General features: G+C 47.2%; 1 protein-coding gene across 4 annotated transcripts in view; it reads left to right on the top strand.

The window, feature by feature from the left end:
- The first annotated feature begins 4,203 nt into the window (after nucleotides 1-4,203).
- The window catches only part of PACC1 (proton activated chloride channel 1), a 109,440-nt gene continuing 92,971 nt past the window's right edge, over nucleotides 4,204-20,672 (top strand). Inside the window, exons 1-2 of one of the 4 annotated variants that reach the window (XM_023585358.2) lie at nucleotides 4,204-4,755; nucleotides 20,068-20,164. In XM_023585358.2, the coding sequence (XP_023441126.1) occupies nucleotides 4,753-4,755; nucleotides 20,068-20,164 (100 nt within the window). In that variant the 5' untranslated portion in view covers nucleotides 4,204-4,752. Of the gene's footprint in view, nucleotides 4,756-15,347; nucleotides 15,514-19,154; nucleotides 19,209-20,067; nucleotides 20,165-20,672 lie in introns of those variants that run through there. The other 3 variants (XM_004480994.4, XM_004480995.3, XM_058275175.1) reach the window with 3 other exon arrangements.

Here is a 20,672-nt window from a genome sequence, read left to right as displayed (position 1 = left end):
GATGTGGTAGTTTGAGGCTTTGGGGGACCCCAGAAAATTATGTTCTTAAATTATTCCATTCCCGTGGGTGCGAACCTATTGCAGGTGGGACCTTTTGATTAAATTAGGTCAGTTAAGGGCCTTTGATTAGATTATTTCAGTAGGGTGTGGCCCAGGGTGGATCTTAATCTTCTTACTGGAGTCTTATACACTGGACGAATGGGGGGGGGGAGGTGGAGAGGCATAGAGACAGAGAGAAAAGACCTAGAAGCTGAGAAAGGAACCCACAGAAGCTGAGAGAAAAATCACAAGAAAAAGCAGCTGAAATCCGTGGAACCCAGGCAAGAGAAAGCCCCAGAAGGAGCAGCCAGCAGCTGAAAGCAACAGAGCCCAGAGGAGAAGGCAGAGACCACAGACTCTGCCATGTGCCTGATTGCCACTGCTGCAGCTCGGGGAGAGAGCATCTCCTGATGACACCTTGATTTGGACACTTTCACAGCCTCAGAACTGAAAGCTTGTTAGTTAACACATCCCCATTGTAAAGGCCAGCCCATTTCTGGTAATTGCCTTGGCAGCCTTTAGCAAACTAAAATGGGATTGATGCTTAAGTGCTGAGGAAGGGGAGTGCCAGGCTTTTTTGGAGGAACAACAAGGGGACTGATGGCTGGACTGAGTAAAAAAAAGAGGGTTGGAGGAGTAGGAGCTAAGCTCAGGATGGAAAGGGGGGGAGGGGAAGGCATAGATCATGTGACACCTCATATTACCTTAAGCCTGGCTATTTCTAACAGAAGGGCCTGCCTAATCAGGCACCACAAAGGGGAAACGCGTCTCTCAGTGAGAAGGTGATTTATTGCGAGTGCGCAAGCAAGGAATGGGGGAATCTTTCCAAAACCATTTCAAAGTGATAATGGGAGCTAGGGTTTTTATTTTGTTTTGTTTTGCTTTTGTTTTAGGAGGTACCAGGGCTTTAACCCTGGACTTTGTACATGGGAAGCAGACGCTCAAACCACTGAGCACAGCAACTCCCCAAGGAGCTAGGGTTTTTATCGGCAAAGGAGAGGGGTAGGGGAGAAGAAAAGCAAGTGATTCCAGAGGTCTTGTGAGGAGGGTACAGTCCTGTGTTGTCTCAAGCACGGTTAACTTGTCCTTGGTTTCAGCAGCTAATAAACCAGCGAAGCAAGGTCATTGTGACTCCTTTCTCAGCCAATTGCTCAAGGATATCAAGCTTTTTGTCTCTGAGAAAAGTTACAGATTTACACCATTCTGTCTGTTTTTGCTTCGAGCAGCTATTTTATTCCTGTAAGCAAAGCTGAGAAGGTCTGGTTAATACCCTTCAGGGAACTATGTACACAGAGTAAACTTCTCAAATTAGATGAACAGAAAACCAGTTCAATTAGTGTATTAGAATTTTCAGAGCTGCTTAAGTGAAGAAATTCTAATAAGCACATTTTCCAGTTATCACTCATAGTGCATTTTAAAAGACTGGCTTTTATTCTGAGTGAATGAGGAAGCTATCTTAGGGGATGGAATAAAGGACTTAAAATGTCAGCTGAATCCCTCTGGCTGTCTAGACTGACGCAGAGAACCCAATGCTTCAATAATCCAGATGGGAGATAATGGTGGTCAGGACCAGGGTAGCCAGGTAGCCATGGAGGTGGGGAGAAGTGGGTGGATGGTAGATACATTTGGATGGTACATTTAATCCTTGCTATAACTCTATGATAGGGGTTCTTAACTAGGGGTCCATAGACCCAAGGGGTCTGTGGAAAGATTTCAGGGGTACATGAGCTTGAAATGAAAATTCAGGGAAGAAGATGTGGCTCAAGCAATTGGGTTCCTGTCTACCAATACCCAGGGCCTCCTGGTGAAGGCAAGCTGGCCCGAGTGGCGAGCTGGCCCACACGGAGGGCTGGCCCGCGTGGAGTGCTGGTCCATGCAGAAAGCTGATGCAGCAAGATGACGCAACAAAAAGAGATACAGACAGCAGACAATGGAAGGAAGGGGGAGAAATAAATCTTAAAAAATTTTTTTTCAAAAAATATTCTTGTGGGGACATGTTGGCGTGGGTGTGATATATTTATTAAATAAACAGTATAGTGTGGACTTAGTAAGGGGTCCATGGTTTTCACCTGACTGGCAAAGGAGTCCATGGAACAAAAAAGATTAAGAACCCCTTCTCTATGAGCTAAGTTCGATTATTATCCTCCATTTTGCAGCCCATAAGACTGAAGGACAGAGCTCTTAATTGCCTTGTCCAAGGTCACACAGTAGGTTGCAGAGTCAGGATTCAAGCACAGCTTCCTGGCCCAAAATCTTCTCTTAATTGCCAGGCTACCCTTCCCCTCAGTGACTGTACCAAGTGCTCGTTCATTTATTTATCCAACAGAATAGACTTCTAGTGCAGAATAAATTAAATAGGATCTGTTCACTAATCCTCTTAATCTCAGTTTCCTCACCAGTAACATGCTGGACAGGACTGTGTTGAAACTAAAAGAATATAATGGACATGAAAGTCTGTGTAAATTGCAGAATATAGTATCTGTGTACGCTGTGTCACAGGATCTCTGGGTTGGAAGAGGCCCTTCCAGACCCTCCAACAGAGTATCATCCCCTTCCCGGTACACCACGTTCCTTGTGCACATTCCTGGCAGAGAAGTGTGCTGCTTCTCTGTTTGAACCCTTTCTATTTCTACAGCTATTTGTTAGAAATTTTATTTTTAGTCACTATGTGCGCCCCATAATTTCTACTGATCAGATCTAGCTTCCCCTCCCCAAGATGCTGAATAACACACTCATATAGCCTCAGATTTTTCCAGGCATCCTTGGATTACTTTTCTTTAGTTGAACCCAGATTTGTTCTTCCAAAGCATTTGAAATCGATCAATTGCCTGCAAGGACAATGGAAACTACCCTGGTTATTTACAATAGAATGACTATCGCAGGGAGTTGGTTACACAGGTGATCTAAGAGGCTGAGAAGTAATCCTGGGGCAGCTCAGAGATTAGCAACAGCAGGAAGCCACCACTTTGCCAGGTGAAGGTAGGAAGTGGTGTTATTAGAATCCAGGGGGAGCGGATATGGCTCAGGCAGTTGGGTGCCCACCTCCCACATGGGAGGTCCCGGTTTGGTTCCCAGTGCCTCCTAAAGAAGACAAACGAACAAGCAGACATTGAGCAGAAAACAAAGAATAGATGAAAAAAAGCAATGAGTAGACAACCAGCAAAAACAATGAGCAGAGCAGTAAGCAAAAACAAAACAAGCAGGGAGCGGATGTGGCTTAAGCATTTGGGCACCTACCTCCCACATGGGAGGTCCCAGGTTCGGTTCCCCATGCCTCTAAAGAAGAAACAAACAGACAATGAACAGACAAGGGAGCCATGGTGGGGGACGGGGACAGAGAATCCAGGATACTGGGTCGCCTGGCTGAAGCTGGAAGCAGGGGAACCATGAAAACCCTTTGCATCTGGGGCTGGAGCCACAGAAAAGAAGCTGCCACAGGCAAAGCACAAAGGAAAGAAAAGCCCTGGCTTCTCCCTTGCCCTCACCCCCTCTAATGCCCCGGCAGTGCTTCCTCTCGACTGAATCCATGAGAAACCCAGGCCCTGCAGCCTAGAGGCGAGCAAGGACCACCAGCCCACAGACTCTGGTTCTGTCTCCTCTATGCCTCTTCATTGTTTCCGTACAACCTTCTGCTTGTGTTCCAACCTTGTGTATCCCTCTATCAGTGCCCTCTGTCTGGAGCACAGGGCATCATGTGCTCCTGGCTCTTTCTTGTCATTCAGGCCTCAACTCAAAAGTAACTATCATCACGAAGCCTCTCTGCGTCATCTGAGATTACTTAGATTCCCACCCCCAGCTGCCCTGTCCCTCTTTATCACATATCCTGCTTTATTTTCTTGCAGAGGTCTTCTCACTGTGTGAAATTATTTCGTTTAATTATTCAGTAACTATTTGAGTACCTAGTAAATGCCAGACACTGTTGAAGATACTGTGATACAGCAGTGAACAAAGCACTTAAGAACCATCCCTCCTTTCTAGTGGAAGCAGGCTGAAAATAAATGAATGACAGAAAGCAGTGCTTGAGAGAAAAATAAAGCAGGGTAGGAGGGTGTGCTGGCAATGGCATTTGCTGTTTTAATAGGGTGCTCAGAGAAGCCACCACTGATAAGGTGACATCTGGGGAAAGGCCTGAAGGAGGTGAGGAAGTGAGTCACATGAATATCCAGGAGAGGAGAGTTGCAGGCACAGGAAGCAGCCAGTGCAAAGGCTCTTAGGCAGGCATGTGCTCAGCTGCTGGAGCTGAGATAGTGAAGGGAAAGGAGTAAGAGGAAAGGTGGGAGGTGGGGGCAGATGCTGTAGGGTCTTGTAGACCACAGCATTTTAGGAATTCCAAAAATAGATATTGGATTATGTTTGTAAACTGGTCTGTCCCTCTGGACACATTAGATTATACTGGATTCAGAGGTTTCACTTTTACATGATTAAATAATGATTAAGGCTTTTGATTGAGCCGCAGAGAAAGGAGGTTGGAGTTTTGATCCTGGAGTCCAGGAAGTAAACACATAGAGAAGCAGATACATGAGGAAGGAGAGGAGGTTCAACCAGACACAGCAGAGGCCCCAGGAAGAGAGACGAGCCGTTTGCCTGATATTCTACAGCTGGTCTTGAGGAGAGAGCAGAGGAGCTGAGCCTGGAGGGAAACAAGCCTTGGGAAGAGAAGAACCCAGGAAGCCTGAACACTTGCAGACATCAGCAGCTATCTTGCTCCAACACATGGTGAGGGAAGTAACTTATGCTTTATGGCTTGGTAAATATGGGTTTCTACCCCTAACAAATACCCTTTATAAAAGCCAACAGATTTCTGGTAATTTGCATCAGCACCCCTTTGGCTGACTAATACAACCATTATGAGGACTTTGGCTTTTGGAAGGATTGGAGCAGAATGGCATGATTTGACTTTGTTTAATAGGCTCTTCCTAGCTTCTGTCTTGAGAACAGATTTTGGTCCACAAGGATGGAAATAGGGAGCCTAGCTAGGAGGTGAAAATAACCCACAAGAAACACTGGTGGCTCTGACCAGTGTGGTAATGGTGGAGGTGGTGAGAAGGGGTAAGATTCCTAGTAACATTTTGAAATAGAGTCAACTGGAGTCACTGGTTTAAATATAGGGCATAAGAAAAAGGAAGGAATTGAGGGTAACTCTAAGAGTTTTGACCTGTCAGTGGAAGGATGGAGTTTATTACAATGAGAAAGACTGTGAGAAGAGCCCATTTGGGACAGGAAGATCAATAGTTCAGTTCTGAATCTTAAAATTGCTAACACTAATAAACTACTTATAATGAGCCAGGTGATCTTAATAGTTTACATCTGACAACTCATTCAATTTTCTCAAAACTCTGTGAATAGGTACTAATATACCCATTTTACAAATAAGGTCACTGAGGCACAGAGAGATTAAATAAGTTTCCTAAGATTACAGAGTATGTAAGTGGAAGAATCAAGATGTATCACAAGGCAGTCTGACAGCAGACTCTGTGCTTTTACTGGCTACACTCAGCTGCTGCCAGGAGGACATCTGAGTGGAAAAGATGTGTAGGTGGGAGGACAGGTGAGCCTGCACCTCAGAGGAGAGCTGGAGGCTGGAGATCTAGATTTGGATACATTTGGGAGTCTTCAGTGTATAGATAGCAATTCAAACCACGAGACTGGAGAAGACCATTTCCCTGGTTCCTTGAGTAGGTAGATTGGAGCTCTGAAGATCTAGCTTTGGGGAACACCACCCTGTAGAGATGAGGAGAAATCAACAGAGATTTAGAAGGAGCAGCCAGTGAGTGAGGAGGGAAAGCAGGAGTGTGTGGTTTCCTGGAACTCGGGGGAGGAAGCTGTATCGAGGAGGAGGGAAGATCAGCTCAATTAAATGCTGCTGACAGATCAAGAAAGGAGGATGGGGAAATGACTGCCTGATTTGACAACACAGAAGTCATGTGTAGAGTCCTCAACAAGCACCATTTCATTGGAGTGGAGGGGTTGAAAGCCTGAATGATGCATGTTCATTAGGGAGGAGAGGACTTGGAGACGGCAAGTATAGAAAACTCACTCACCTTTTTGTGGTCTGTTTCTCCACACTAGTATTTAAGAACCACAAGAGCACGGGCGTTGGCATATCTTATTCATTTCTTTATCTCCATGCCTGGCATGTTGTATTTATTGAATATTGTTGACTGTTTTATTTGTCAATATCTCCTTCAAATGGGAAAGTTAATAATTTTCCAGTTTGGTCACAACAATGAAGAGTAGAGAGTGTTGAAAGGTAAATCAGAGCAGGGTTAGTAGACTACAGCATTTTATTCAGGACACCAAAGTTTTGCTGCAGCAAAGGAATTTCTGCTGCAAGAGTGGAAATAGCTTTGGGGTTCTAGGGAGGGCAAACAATTTTTATAAACATAAAGAGGAAGTGAGCTTGATTCCTATTGATTGGACAAGGGTTTGTATGCCTTATTGGGGTGGGTTTAAGGTAGGTGGGCATGATTTTGTGTTAGGTCAAATATAATGAGATAGGGGTTTGATGGGCTATCTGGCCGCCATGCTGGGAATTTCAAATTTCAAAAACTATCAAGAGGAAATTCAAGAGGGTGTTCAAAGAGAAAGTAGGGCATGGTTTTTGTTTTGTTTTGTTTTTTGGATCTGAGGGATTCCCAGGGCTTTCTCTATAGAATTCTATCAAGAGGAATGAGAAGGCTGGAATAGGTTTCTCTGGTTCCTTTCAACTCTAAGATTCTGTAATTGTATGACTTGTTATGTTACCCACTCATGTATTAATACAGAAAACACTTAATTAGTTGTTTGTTTGCTTGCTTGCTTGTTTTGGCAAATGACTGGAATGAGTGTTTCATTTATAAATTTATTTATTTAAAGATTTCTTTTTTATTTATTTCTCTCCCCTTCCTCCCTATTTCTGCTTTCTGTGTCCATTTGCTGTGTGTTCTTCTGTGTCTGCTTGTGTTATTGTCAGTGGCACCGGGAATCTGTCTCTCTTTTTTTAGCATCATGTTGCTATATCAGCTCTCCGTGTGTGCAGTGCCACTCCTGCGCAGGCTGCGCTTTTTTTCACGTGGAGTGGCTCTCCTTGCGGAGTGCATTCCTTGCATGGGGGGCTCCCCTACGTGGGGCCCCTACAGGGGCTCCCCTGTGTGGCATGGCACTCCTTGTGCACAACAGCACTGCACATGGGCTGGCTCGCCACATGGGTCAGGAGGCCCTGGCTTTGAACTCTGGGTCTCCCATGTGGTAGGCAGACGTTCTATCAGTTGAACCAAATCTGCTTCCCTCATTCATAAATTTAACAAACATTTGTTGAGTGCACACAATGGGTTAGATGTTACATATATTGTCCCATTTGGTAGATGTAAGAACAGAGAGGGGCCTCTCACTGCTGCACCAGGAGATCCATGGGGCTCTGCTGTAGTTGGTAGTACTGTGCTTGTGTAGAGGAAGGAAGAGGCCTTGAGAGCCTGAGTGGAGTGAGTGGCAGAGCTGCAGCTGTGAGGACGCAGAGCAGTTTTCACCTAGGCATCAGCAACCTCGATGGCTTCACCACTAAGCCACCAGAGTAGTAGCAAAGAACAGCTGCTTTCCTAGTGGGAAGAGGAAGATGCGGTCTTCGTCCATGCTGCCACAGGGCCAACACCCAGTTAGCATTCAAAGGAGAAGGGAGAGGGCTCAGAGCACTACAAGACCTTGAAGTGAGGAGCAGAGCCAGGACAAGAACCTAGAGGTCCTGATTCCAAGTATCTGTCCCAGGAATCCTGGAAAGAACATGTATTCTGCAGACCATTCCCACATTAAATAATCCTCACTTGATGCCCACCACCCCTTCTGGAACAAGACACCTTAGTTTCCTCCTGTATAAAATAGGGAGAAAAATGTCCCCCTTACATGTTTCCTTGTGAGCTCAAGGGCACACTATGTGTAAAAGTGCTCTGTAATATTACAGCTAAGCCAGGAGTTCTGAACCATAGAAACTCACAACCAGCACTCAAGAAGGGTGTATGAACAGTTTTATTATGCATGGGCCCAGAGGAGAGTCAATCTCCAAATTCTGAGCCCCGTTTTTCAGTTTTCATAGGTTTATATAGGATTTCAGGTGGGATCAGCATAACTTTTGTTCATTGGCTAACGTGTTGCTAGGCGAAATTTTGCAAGCAGGGGGGTTACAGAGGCAGAATGCAGCTGAAAATTTGCGGGCTGATTTACAGAAGCCGGGGGCGGGGGGAGGGGTGTTGTTTTGAAGTCACTCATTTGATATCTTTCTACTAGGCCATGTTTTCACAGGCTGATTTACAGAAACAGGGGTAGGAGTTATTTGATATTCTCCTGCAAGGCCATGCCCTCACAGGCCGATCCACAGAGGTGGGGGCAAGAGTGGCTTGTTAGATATTTTGCAAGGTTATGCTTTTTATTCCTCAACAATCCCCCCTCTGATGCCCCTATACACTTTTTATGGGGCGTGACTTACGCTAAGTGGAAAAACAACTGAAGGTAGTAAAGCATTCAACAAGACACCAGTACACTATTAAGATTAGTGTCCTTTCAGCTACACTCCAGTCTCTGGGAGCTGTAGCTGCCAGTCCAGTCCCAAACGGCAAGCTGAGCAGTTCAAAGAGATATAGGAACCAAAGGAAATAGGAGCCTATCTAGTCAGGTGATGGCAGTTCTCGGTGGCTCAGGACAATTCGGATTTTCAAGGGACAGTCAGGTAAGGGGTGAGTTGTCCAGTTGTTTTCTTTCTTGTTGGAGTGTGCCCTTTTAACTCTAGTATGATGAATCCAAGGGCCAATACCTGAAACTCTGAGAGCAGTGGGGGTTACAAGGATAACAGATGTGGGCCCGTCCAGGTAGGTTGGAGGGGTTCTTTTTCAGTTTTTGTGACACCTACTATTAAATAATTACAATCATGATTAACAACATCGTACCTCCATCTAACACTATGCTGAAACACTGGTAGATTTCCGGGAATTTTACACACTCTTTAAGTATTCATATGAGCCCCCTACTCACACTAATTAACAGAGGGCCAAACAATCTTTTCAATTGTATAACACTTTTAAACACTTTCCATTTAACTTATATTAAAGGTAAAGAACAAACCTTTTGCAATAGTTTGAAATAAAAAGACACTTTTCAGGATCTGATTTTGAGAAAGTAGCTTTGAACATTATGTTCCTTAAAAAGAGATGAGTCCTTTTCTTCTTAGAAAACCAAGGAAATGATAAAGTTAAAGTACAAGAAGCTATTTTGATAAAACAGACCCTTCTTGTATACTGATTATTCAGGAGAAAAACTCTTTATAAACTTTTACTAAAATAGACCAATGACTTGAGAAACCTTGTCACATAACAGAGAAAGAAAAAAATTTTAACTTTGCATCAGTATACTATTTGATACTAAAGCTTTTAAAATTTTATAGCTAGACCCATTAAATCTTAACTTTAACCATAAAAATTCCTTTTTACAAACCTTCTACACTTTCTGTATTCATTCAGGTTTTATGCCACATTTTACTCTTTCTTAATAACCAATCATTTCATCTTAGGACAAAATTATTTTCTGTTTCCATAATAATACAAACACATTCTATACATCCTACATATGTAAGTTACCAAAATGATTTTGGAAACTGTCTCCAAGCAAACCTCTTACAACATACAATTACCATCAACACTAAATAAACTTGCCAAAATAATGATTCAGTTTGGTTATATGCAAATATAACTTTATTTTAAATACCTATTGGCATGTAATACTAGAAACAGTCTTTTCAAAACAAGTTGGCAGGGAGGCTGGCTGCCAACAAGCTTCCTGGTTATAAAATTACTTTTTGTTATTAATTCAGTTGTTTTTTGTTTTGTTTTGTTCTGTTTTGTTTTTTTACCCAAATTATGTTTCTTAATGGGATAGGATCCCAAGACAGGACAGTTTTGTGTATTTGGGCTATCCTAGTGGATAGAATCCTGGCCAGCTTTTCCCAGGAGCCTGAGATTTTCCTTGAAGGTTTGAATAATTGGGGGTGGTTGTTTAAACAGAACTTCAAAAGGTGAAAAGGCTGAGGGTACAGGGGTACAGTCTGACTTTAAGAAGGGCTAATGGGAGTAGATTTACTCATGGGAGGCCAGTTTTTTATTTTTATTTTTTACAGACCTTGGCTAGGGTGGTTTTGAGGGTTTGACTTATGTATTTTATTTTCTCTGAGCTTTGGGGCCTATATACTGTGTGGAGTTTTTACTTAATTCCTAACATTTTGCAAGCTCTTGGACGACAGCTGACACAAGAGCTGGGCCATTGTTGCTGCTTATGGATAAAGGTATCCCAAGCCAGGGAACTATTTCTTGGAGCAAAGCTTTAGTTACTTTCTGTTTTTTGTGCGGGTGGGAAAGGTCTTGGATCCAGCCCGAGGAAGTATACATTATTATTAATAAGCACCTATACCTTTGACCTGGTTTCACTTCTGCAAAGCCCGTTAAGTTTTTAAAGGGTGCAGTTTCTGTGTGTTGGATGTGGCCGGGGCCTGGGGAACCTGGGAGGGGTTGCCCTCAGCGCAGGTTTGGCACCAGCTGCCAGCAGTGGTGCAGAGCAAGGTCATCCGGGCAATGTAGCAATACTTTCTGAGCAGGGCCTTTAAAGCATTTTTTTTTTTTTTAAGTGGGTGAGCTGGTGGTATTGTTGAACCAGGGTATAGGCGGTCCCCTCTGGGATGAAGACCTGGCCATCCGGAAGTAGCCAGCCCCTCTCTGGGGTCTTGTGTCCCTCTCTTTCCTTGCCCACTTCTGCTTCCCCCTGGTATAGTTCAGTCATTCAATGCATTGTTTTAAAAGGGACAGGTGAGGCACCAGCGGTGGGGCTGCAGCTCGAGGGCCCCCGTGGTTGCCTGTCGAGCCGCCCCATCGGCCAGTGCATTTTCCCCAGCAGCTGCATCCATTTTTCTCTGAAACCCCCAACAGCACATGACAGTGACCCTGCCTGGCCTCCAGACCACTTTCATCAGTTGAAGGATTTTCCTTTCTTTTTTCCCTTCTCCTCATAAATTGCTCCCTGTTATGTACAGCAGCCAATGCATATTCAGAGTTAGTGCGAATGTTCACCGTTTGCCCGGTGGCCAGTTGTAGGGTTGGAATCAGTGTCCAGAGTCCACTTGCTGTGCAGACCACCGCCTAGGTCTACTTATTTAGCCTCACTACTTATTTAGCTGAGGCAATTGTGCACTTCTTAAGCCTCTCCTCATTTCTGACAAAACCGCTGCCGTTTGTGAACAGGGTTTGATCTGGGCAAGGAAATGGCCTGTCCTGGGGCTGGGGCAGCTGGTACACACCTTCCTGTTACTTTTGCGCAGTTGTACCCAGGAGTTCCTCTTTCAGTCGACAGGAAAGTGGCAGGATTTAGGAAAAGAGGTGGGGGAGTTTTTTTGTTTTTGTTTTAAGCTTTGTGGGAGCTGAGTCCAAGTTAATTGAGTCCTTTCAATCCAGACACTAAACCAGGCAGCCCTAGGTGGTACTGGCAGCAGCGGGGAGTTTCAGGGCGACGTGTTCCCCCCTTTTTGGGGTGGCTTTCCTTGATTGATTAGGTCTGGATTTTGAAGGCTGCTGCTAACAGGGAGACCTGCTGTTTCATTGGCTTTTTGTTTTCCCCTCAGCAGTTTTGTAAGTTTTTGTTTAATGTCCAGTGCCGCCTGGACGACAAAAGCTGCGTTGACCCTTCTCTGGCTTTCTGGGGCCTCTGGGTCGAAGGTGGTGTAAATCGTGAAGGCTTTGTAAAGTTGCTTATAAAAACCCTCCAGAGGTTCTTCAGGCTTTTGAGTGACGGATGCCGTTTTGGACCTGTTTGTGGGCTGCCTCTTCCTTCCCGTACCCCCCTGAGGAGGGCGTCTGGATCCTGCTGAAGGGCAGCCGCCCCTGAGCTGTGTGACAGTCCCAGGCCGGCTGGGCTTCCGGCGCTGCCTCTCGGGCCCCTTCCTCAGGCTCCAAGACACAAGACACCTGCGGCCTGTTCTCACCACGACTTTCTGGCTCCGTGGCTCCTGCGTCTCTCCGCCATATTGAACGGGCTTGGGAAGAATTGGCGGCATCATCCCAAGTGGGGCGGTGGGTCTGGAAAATGGACTCCGTGAGGTGGATAAGAGCCTGAGGCTTTTCTGAACATGAAGGGGTGTGGAGCTTCCAGTTTAAAGATCTGCAGTGGTGTTTATTTTTTAAAGCATTTCCAAATCTCCATTTCTCCTTCAGTAAAATGCCCATTTACCATTCTATCGCTTATCTGTTCGAGTCACACACACTCCCTTTTCAATCATAGAGAAAAAGAAAGGATTAATAATCACAGATGATTCCAGTATGGGTTCTCAGAGGATACTGAAGTGAGTCTTTGTTTTAATGCAGTGGGATTTGGCAATGATAAGAACATTGTGATCAATTCCATTTCCAGACAGCTGGACACACAGCTGATACAGCTGGCCAACAGTCTCTGTGGAGAATAGCAAATGGAAAGTGGTCAGCACCTTGGAGGAAAGGGAGGTTTTCTTTCTCTGCCCTAAAAGTTGGCAAAGGACTGGCAGAGAGCAAGGTTCTGCATGGGAGACCTGACGTGGGGCTGGTGTGATGCCAGGAAGCCAGGGTCACTTGAGTAGAAGGTAAGGAGTCACTCCCAGCTCGGTGAGGAAAGAGTACTGCAAAGTGTAGGGCCTGTGTGAGAAAGGAAATTGGAGAAATGTGGGGGAGGTTAAAGGCAGCTCTTCTTCCACACCTTTGGAGACAACCAGCCTCAGAGTGTCACTGTGTTTGGGGTTCAGTGAAGGACTTTTCCACGTGTCTGCTTGGGCTTCTCCATAGCATGGTAGCTGGGTTCCAGGAAAGAGTAATACCAAATAAGTGATGGCATAAGCTAGATTTCTTAAGGCTGAGCCTCAGAAGTGGCACAGTTACCACTTGTGTCACATTTTATTAACGTAAACAAATCACAGGGCCAGCCCACTTTCAAAGGGAGAGTAAATAGATTCCATCTCTCTATGGGAGTAGCAGCAGAGAATTTCTGGCTATAACACCAGCCTTTAGTATAAAAATGGAGACACTTTTACTCGATTTGCTGTTCATCAGAATTTTCCTTGGTCAAAGTGTATAGTGTTTTCTCAAACTAGGCACGTCACTGGTTTATGCTCTGCCTAGTTCTAGCTCTCACCACTTGCCCTCCCATCTCCAGTGCTCAAAGTAGAACTGACTGAATAGAAGTATTTACTTAATTAAAATCAGCAATATTCAACATGGTTAACATTAAAAAACTGTTTTCTGAAATATTTCACAATAAAAATTGGTTTTTAATTTAAAAGCAAAACAAAACAAAAACAGGATTGGCCCCCCGTGCTGGACATTCCCGTCTGCACTGATCTGGGCAGGGCCGTGTTTCACGGAGGGGCATCTGAAGTGCAGGCTGTGCGGACCCAAGTCTTCTTGCCAAAGGGGTCTCAGGATCCCCCTCGGGGGATGCTAATGGGCCCGGGGAGACTGAAGGTGGAGGAGTCTCAGGGAGATCTGCCTGCGGAGGCTCCGGGACAGGGAGATGCCCTGGAACGGCTGGAACATAGGGCGGGGTAAAGTGTCTCCCTCCGGAGGTCCTTGTAGAATAATAGGCTTCTGAGGTCTGGCCACCTGAGCTACTAGGACCCTGCTCTGACCTTTCTTTTCAACACAGAATCGAACCCAAGAGGGCAGGGTTTGGGCAATTTTTAACCAGGAATTGATGTAGGGAAACTGATCAGGGTGGCCAGGGGCTTCAGTCTCTGCCTACCAAACTGCATGAACCTTGGTTACATCTAGGGTTCTTTCTGAGGGCCAGTCTACACCAAGCGTGGGTCACTCCAACTCACACAAGGTTTGGAGAGTTCCACGGGACATACAGACACTATAATTCCTGGAAAAACCTTTCTTGAAGTTTTTTTCTTTTTTAATATACAGTCTAAGACTGTGAGTTTGGACTGTGATGATCCCATCCCTGAACTGGTGCCGCAGGACAAACAAAGGAGGGGGGCCCCTCACGAGGCCCCTCAGATGCCCGCCTGTCCGCGTCTCTTGCAAGAACTTAGACTCCGTTTAGCTAAGGCATCCATGTAGAGTCCGGATTAGCTGTTACGCCGAATGACTTAGCAGCAGAGCACAGGTTGGGGCCCCCTCAGACTCCGTAGCGCAGGCCATGGAGCCACAAACTGGATCAGCAGAGGCTTGCCTCTGCAGTCCCCATTCATTCACTCAGTCACTCAGAGGTTACACAGTCCCACCCAAGTGACTGCCCTATCCTGGAATCTCAAATCTCGAGGTTTTGGGAGGTGACAAGTCTCCTCTTCCATCCAGAGATGGGCCTGACTGGGATTCAGAACCCTGGGGCTTTACCTTTCCAAAATTTCCTGATGTTGTTCAATCCACCTCTCCACCGAGTCAGGCCGGGTTGGAGGACGCAGCCCACAGGGATCCTTTCCCAGAAGAAGGCCCCGTCAAGAGGACAGGTGGCGCCGCCTTGTTCGTGTGGGGATCTCCGCCGGCCTTGTCCACCAGTCCCAAAGCGGAGGCTCAGAGGGCCAGCGCGGTTGGGTTTCCCGGTCAGGGAACCAAATGTTACAGCAAAGCCAGGAGCTCTGAACCATAGAAACTCACAACCAGCACTGGAGAAAGGTGGATGAATAGTTTTATTACGTGCGAGCCCAGAGGAGAGTCAATCTCCAAATTCTGGGCCCCGTTTTTCAGTTTTCATAGGTTTATATAGGATTTCAGGTGGGATCAGCATAACTTTTGTTCATTGGCTAACGTGTTGCTAGGTGAAATTTTGCAAGCAGGGGGGTTACAGAGGCAGAATGCAGCTGCAAGCTTGCGGGCTGATTTACTGAAGGGGGGGTGAAGTCACTTGTTTGATATCTTTCTACTAGGCCATGTTTTCACAGGCTGATTTACAGAAACAGGGGCAGGAGTTATTTGATATTCTCCTGCAAGGGCATGGCCTTGCAGGAGTGGCTTGTTATGCTTTTTATTCCTCAACAGTAACATACAAAGTGCTCCCCAGACTTACTTTACGGTTAAAAAACTCTCCAAGCCAGACTTCCTCTTGCGATAGATCAAGCCTCCTACCCGTCTGACCCCTTGTTTCACTTTCCTCTCATTTTCTCCTTCCTTCCCCATCTGACAAAGGGAGGAAGTGAGAAATGAAAAGAAGAGGCCCAGCGTGCCTAACGTTTGGGGTAGGGCTCCTACTGGGCCGCCTCAGGGATGCCGCGCGGCGCCTCCCGCCCAGAACCACACTTCCCAGCACCCTCCGCGGGCGCAGGGCTGATGCGCATGCGCCAGCGCCGCCCGCCAGCTCCCGGGACCGCCCCCTGAGCCCTCATCGCTCGCAGGTCCGCCAGCTCGCGCGCCTCGCTTCTCCTCCTCAGTCCGCGGCGGCCTCAGGTGCGCCTTCGTTCCGGTCAGTGCCATGATCCGGCAGGAGCTCTCCACATCCTACCAGGAGGTACAAGGGGGTGGAAGGGCAGAGGCAAAGTTTCTTGGGGAGAGAGGGAGCGCGGGCTCGCGGGGGTCTGGGCGGGTGGGCTGAGGGGGGGTGTCCGCGTCGCGTGCGGTGGCGAGGAGCCGGGGCAGTGCGTCCGGGGCGGGGTCTCCGGGCGCTGAGGCGCTGCGGGGCTGGAAGGCGGCGCCGCGCCTCCTCGGATGCTGTGCTTCGCCTGGCGGGGGGATGGAGGCGGCACCCGGAGCCGCGGCCCGTAACCGGCAGGTGAATGATTAAAACGGCGCCGGCCCCGCCCGCTGCCCCGCGGCCTCGGCGCGGGGCTTCCCATGGCCTTGGAGAACCCCGCGTCCTTTGCAGCCAGTGGAAGCGCCCTCCTCCCGGCGAGCGCGGCGCGCGGTGGGCAGCAGCCCCCCTGCGAGCCCGGGCCTCCTGCCCCGCCCCCGCCAGCGGCAGCGATGGTGGCCGCCCGCCTCCCGACTCTGAAGAGGTGCTCTCACCGACCTGGCTCTTACTCAGTCCTCTCCGCCTTGCGGCTCATCTCTTCCCGCCACGTTAACTATCCCCTTTCAGTTCTTTGTCCCTTCCCTGTCCCGGGCTGCGAGCCGCCGTTCCAGCTTTTCCCTCAGCCCGCGCTCTTCCTCCCGATTCCCCCAGCTCTGTTGCTGCGCCTCTACTCTTCCGTTCAGACCCCATCTCTTGGTCGTCTTTGGTAAACGTCGTCCCCTGTTCCTCTCCACCGTATCCCCCTCTCTTGCCCAGCCCAGGCGGTTCCACATCCTCAGTCCTTCTCCCGTTTGTGCCCTTGTTCTGCTCTACCACCCGAATGCGATAGTGCCACTCCCTCCCGTCTCTCCCATTAGTGTCACATTCGTTTTGAGGCTCTGCCTGGATCCGGGAGCATTCATTTTTTTCATAGTCCTGATGCTGCCCTCGGTCTACGCAGAACAGTCCACCTTTCTCAGCAAGATTTCCAAGCTCTGTACGGCTCTGCAGCTGTATCTCCCATGACCTTCACCGTCTCCTCACCTAGGCTCTGGCCACACCAGTAACTCACTGTTTAAAAATGTGCCTGTGCTTGCATCATTTCATATCTTTAGCTCCTGCCAAGCTCCATTAGTTAACTCTCCACCCCCATTATTAAGGGTCATCTTAAATCCCACTTATTCCACGGACACTGATTTTTGGTCTGGCTTTCTGCCTGTCCTTCTCTTATGAACTTGCTATATTCTACCTTGACCAGTAATTATTGATGTGTATTTCTCCCTTCGATAAATAATTATGATTCACCTAAGAACTTTGTGGAGTATATAAATCAGGTAGCTTAGCCCCACAGTGGAAGGGGAAGCTGAGTTGAAGACCTAAGACATTAAATTTGCCTAAGGTTTGCCATTTTATTGTGTAGAACCTGGGGTGGAATCTGGCCTTGGGACTAATTTCTTTTTTTTTTTTAAAAGTTTATTTTACTTATTTCTCTCTCCCTCCTCGCCTCCACTGGTTGTCTGCTCTCTGTGTCCATTTGCTATGTGTTCTTCTATGTCCCCTTGTATTCTTGTCATGCCGCTTCAGGAAACTTGATTTTTTGTTGCGACTTCTTGCTGCGTCAGCTCTCCGTGTGTGCAGCACCACTCCTGGGTGGGCTGGGCTTTTTTCATGTGGGGTGGCTCTCCTTGAGGGGTGCACTTCTTGTGCGTGGGGCACCCCTGCATGGCATGGCACTCCTTGCACACAGGCAGCACTGCACATGGGCCAGCTCACCACATGGGTCAGGAGGCCCTGGGTATCCAACCCTGGGCCCTTCATATGGTAGGTGGACGCTTTGAGCCACAACCGCTTCCTGGGACTAATTTCTATATTTCTTCTCCTTCTGCTTGCTTTATCCAAAAGGAGCCTTAAAGATTTTAACCAGTACTGTGGAGTCCATTGTCCCTAGATACAGGGCTCTAGATGGTGAGAGGATCCTGGGGGAATGAGACATGTATTTTCCTGACTCTGAAATTTTTTAGGATTATAGGGCATAGTGGGTAAATATTAGGACTTTAAAGTAGAAAAGCCATGTTCCTGTTCTGGCTCTGCCTCTTGCCATTTGTGTGACTTTTGTCAAGTCACTTCTCTGAGCTTCATAATGAGTATAATAATAGGCCCTACCTTTTAAGGTTGTTATGAGGATTGGATGAGTTGGTGTGTGGAAAGTGCTTAACTTTGTGCCTAACAGGTGGAAACTTCTTGTGAGGAGCTCTGGCTTAAAGGAAGCTTTGGGTCCTGACTTGACAAGATCATGTCCCTTACCCATTCACAGTAGCCTGGAGTATCTCCTCACCTAGTAGTTGGGCTCCTAATATGTTTATTAAAATATCAGCAGTTGTCCTCCTTGCGGGGGTAAAGTTAGTGGTGGAGTCAGTTCTTTGGGGTCACCTCCACCCTTGGAAGGCACTGGAAGGGCCCCCCCCTTGGCTTCTTCAGAAGCTTGTTCTGAAGTCCCTGTCTCCTGACCTCTTCAGAGGAAGACCACCCAAGGGACTGGCCTGCATTGTCTAGATCATTTTGAGAATGGGCATAGCTTTGAGTTAGGGTTTTTGGATGAGGATAGTGGGACAGGTAAGAAGGTGGGCTCACTGTGGCTGTGAGTGGCCAGGAAGGGAACTGGGAGAGGAGGGTGTTTCCTCTCCACCTGGGTCAGGTTGAACCTTGGGCCTTCTCAGCACTAACATCCTGAGACACTGGTGGTTTGGGCATCCTGTAATCTCCCTTCCCTTTGGCCAGCAAGAGTGCTGAGGACCTCCTTATCTGTATTCCCACTAGAGGCCTGTATTTCATGCTGCCTTCTTCAACCTCCCAGCCCCCTCTGTGTTGTTTTTCTTTTCTTTTGGGCCTGGAGAACTTTAAACTGGAGGTTTTACCTGATTATAAGGTGTAGGAATAGAAACGGAGAGAGCGATGGAAGAAAAAGAGGTACTTAGAAGCTTTAATTCACCTCACTTGGAGGTGAATTTTTATTTTAAAATTTTATTTTTAAGTGTTTTTGAAAAAAGATTATTTCTCCCCACCTTTCCTCTGGTTTAGCACTCACTGTGAATTTTTTTTTACCCCTCCCCCTCCCCTTTTGTAGCTTTTTGCGTGCTGTCTGCTCTCTGTGTCCATTCGCTGCAGGCTCTTCTGTGTTCTTGCTTGTCTCCCTTTTTGTTGCATCACATTGCTGAGTCAGCTCTCCATGGCGTCTGTGGGCCAGGCAGTGCTCTGTAGTGCGTGGGCGAGCCTGCCTTCACAAGGAGGCCCCGGGACATGAACCGAGGGCCTCCCGTATGGTAGACAGGAGCTCATCTGTTGAACCACAACCACTTCCCTCACTGTGAATTTTTAGTAAAAATATCTTTAGACCTTAAATATCAAAACTATGAGTCACGGAAATGTCCTTAAGAAAATACTTGGGGGGAAGCGGATGTGGCTCAAGTGCTAGAGCTTCTGCCTACCATATGGGAGGACCTGGATTTGATCCCTGGGGCTTCCTGATGAAAAAGAAGAAGAGAAAGCGTGCCTGCGCAGTGATTCAGTGCCCCCGTGAGTGGCTGTGTGTTGAGTGCAAGTGCCCACTTGGTAAGCCAGTGCCTGCGCGAGTGCCTTCATGGTGAGCCAGTGCCTGCGCAAGTGAGTCACACAGTAAGATGATGATGCATCAAAAGAGAGACAAGGGAAGAGTCAAGGTGAGGTGTGGCAGAAACCAGGAACTGAGGTGGTACAATTGATAGGTAACCTCTTTCCACCTCAGAGGTCCCCAGGATCGACTCTTGGTGAATCCTAGAGGAGAGAAAATGAGAAGAGAAGACAACACAGACAGCAAAAACAGCTGGGGGGAGGAGGGAAAGGGGAAAAATAAATTTTAAAAAATTTTAAATTAAAAATAATAAAAAAATGAGAAAGGACCTTAAAAAAAAAAAAAAGAAAATACTTGGGGAAACTAACTCCTCTCCTTGTTTCCAATTCAGTGAGAGCACCTCCTCTAAACTTTGGTCTTGACCTTTCTTGCCCTCTTCCCCAATACTACAGAGATTTGTTATCAGTGTATCCTTTCTGTCTCATTCTACCCCACTCAATGGCATAATTTTCTCTATTTGATAGGTGAGAAAACTGATGAAGTGAGGTTGAGGTTGCCAGCTACCAGACTGCTAATTAGCATTTGCCCATGGAATGTACTGCCCTCCTCACTTTGTCCTGCTGTTTATAGCTTGGAGAGCTCTGACACCAACGTCCCTGTTCCCTGTATTCTCTTGGCTGACCCTAAGCCAAATTCCTCCTTCCTTGGGAAGTGAGTAGGATCTGAAACTAGACCAACTTGAATTTGACTGCTGGTTCCATCTTTTACTGGGCTCTATGGCTGTGGGAAGTTATGTGTCTTTTCTGAGTCCCAGTGTCCTCACTTGTAAAATTGCTATAACAGACATGTTATACATCACATGGTTGTGTGACAGTTGAGTGAGAAGCAAGCCTCTGTTTCCTTATTCTGTTGTAGAAAATCCAGGCTTTTATACTTGACTTGCTTGTCCTCTTTGTTTTTCCCTTCAGCTGAGTGAGGAGTTGGACCAGGTGGTTGAGAATTCAGAGCAGTCAGGTGAGCAGGAAAAGGACACGGTCAAAATCCAAGATCCTGGTGTCTTACCAGGTAAGTGGGTTCAGGGTTGGGGCTGGAAATGCTGGAAATTGGTGCTTTACTGTTCCTGCAACTGCTGGCCCCAGTCTAGGCATCTTGCCAGCGGGGTTCCTGTGGGAAGGAGCCCCCTGCCTTGAGCCCTGGTGTCAGGTCTCAATTATTGCCCTAGTTGGAAAGTTATACATATTTAACCAGCCTCAGGAAAGAAGATACCTTTGGTCTAGTTCTGCTGCTGCTCTGTATCCTAACTTGGGCCTCAGAGATGGGGGCTTAGCCCCTGAGGCTAGTCCATTAGATACAATAGCAAGTACTTCATGCCTCTGCTCTTCCCTTCTTATTACTTCCTTAGGGAGCTACTAGCAGTTGACTCTCTAATATCCAGGTCAGTTCTCAGAGCCCTCTGGGAGGCTATCTACCAAGTCCCAGCACCCAGACGTCAGGCCTCCAGCACCATCGCCCTGCTGGGTGAAGAGGGCCCCATTAGTCAGTTGGCATCTCCTGGACATTCTCTGCTCCCAGC

Source organism: Dasypus novemcinctus, chromosome 13 (genome assembly GCF_030445035.2).
Source record: "Dasypus novemcinctus isolate mDasNov1 chromosome 13, mDasNov1.1.hap2, whole genome shotgun sequence".
In the NCBI taxonomy this organism is placed as follows: domain Eukaryota; kingdom Metazoa; phylum Chordata; class Mammalia; order Cingulata; family Dasypodidae; genus Dasypus; species Dasypus novemcinctus.
The sequence above is the reverse complement of the archived record's forward strand: the minus strand, read 5'-3'. Positions and strand labels throughout refer to the sequence as shown.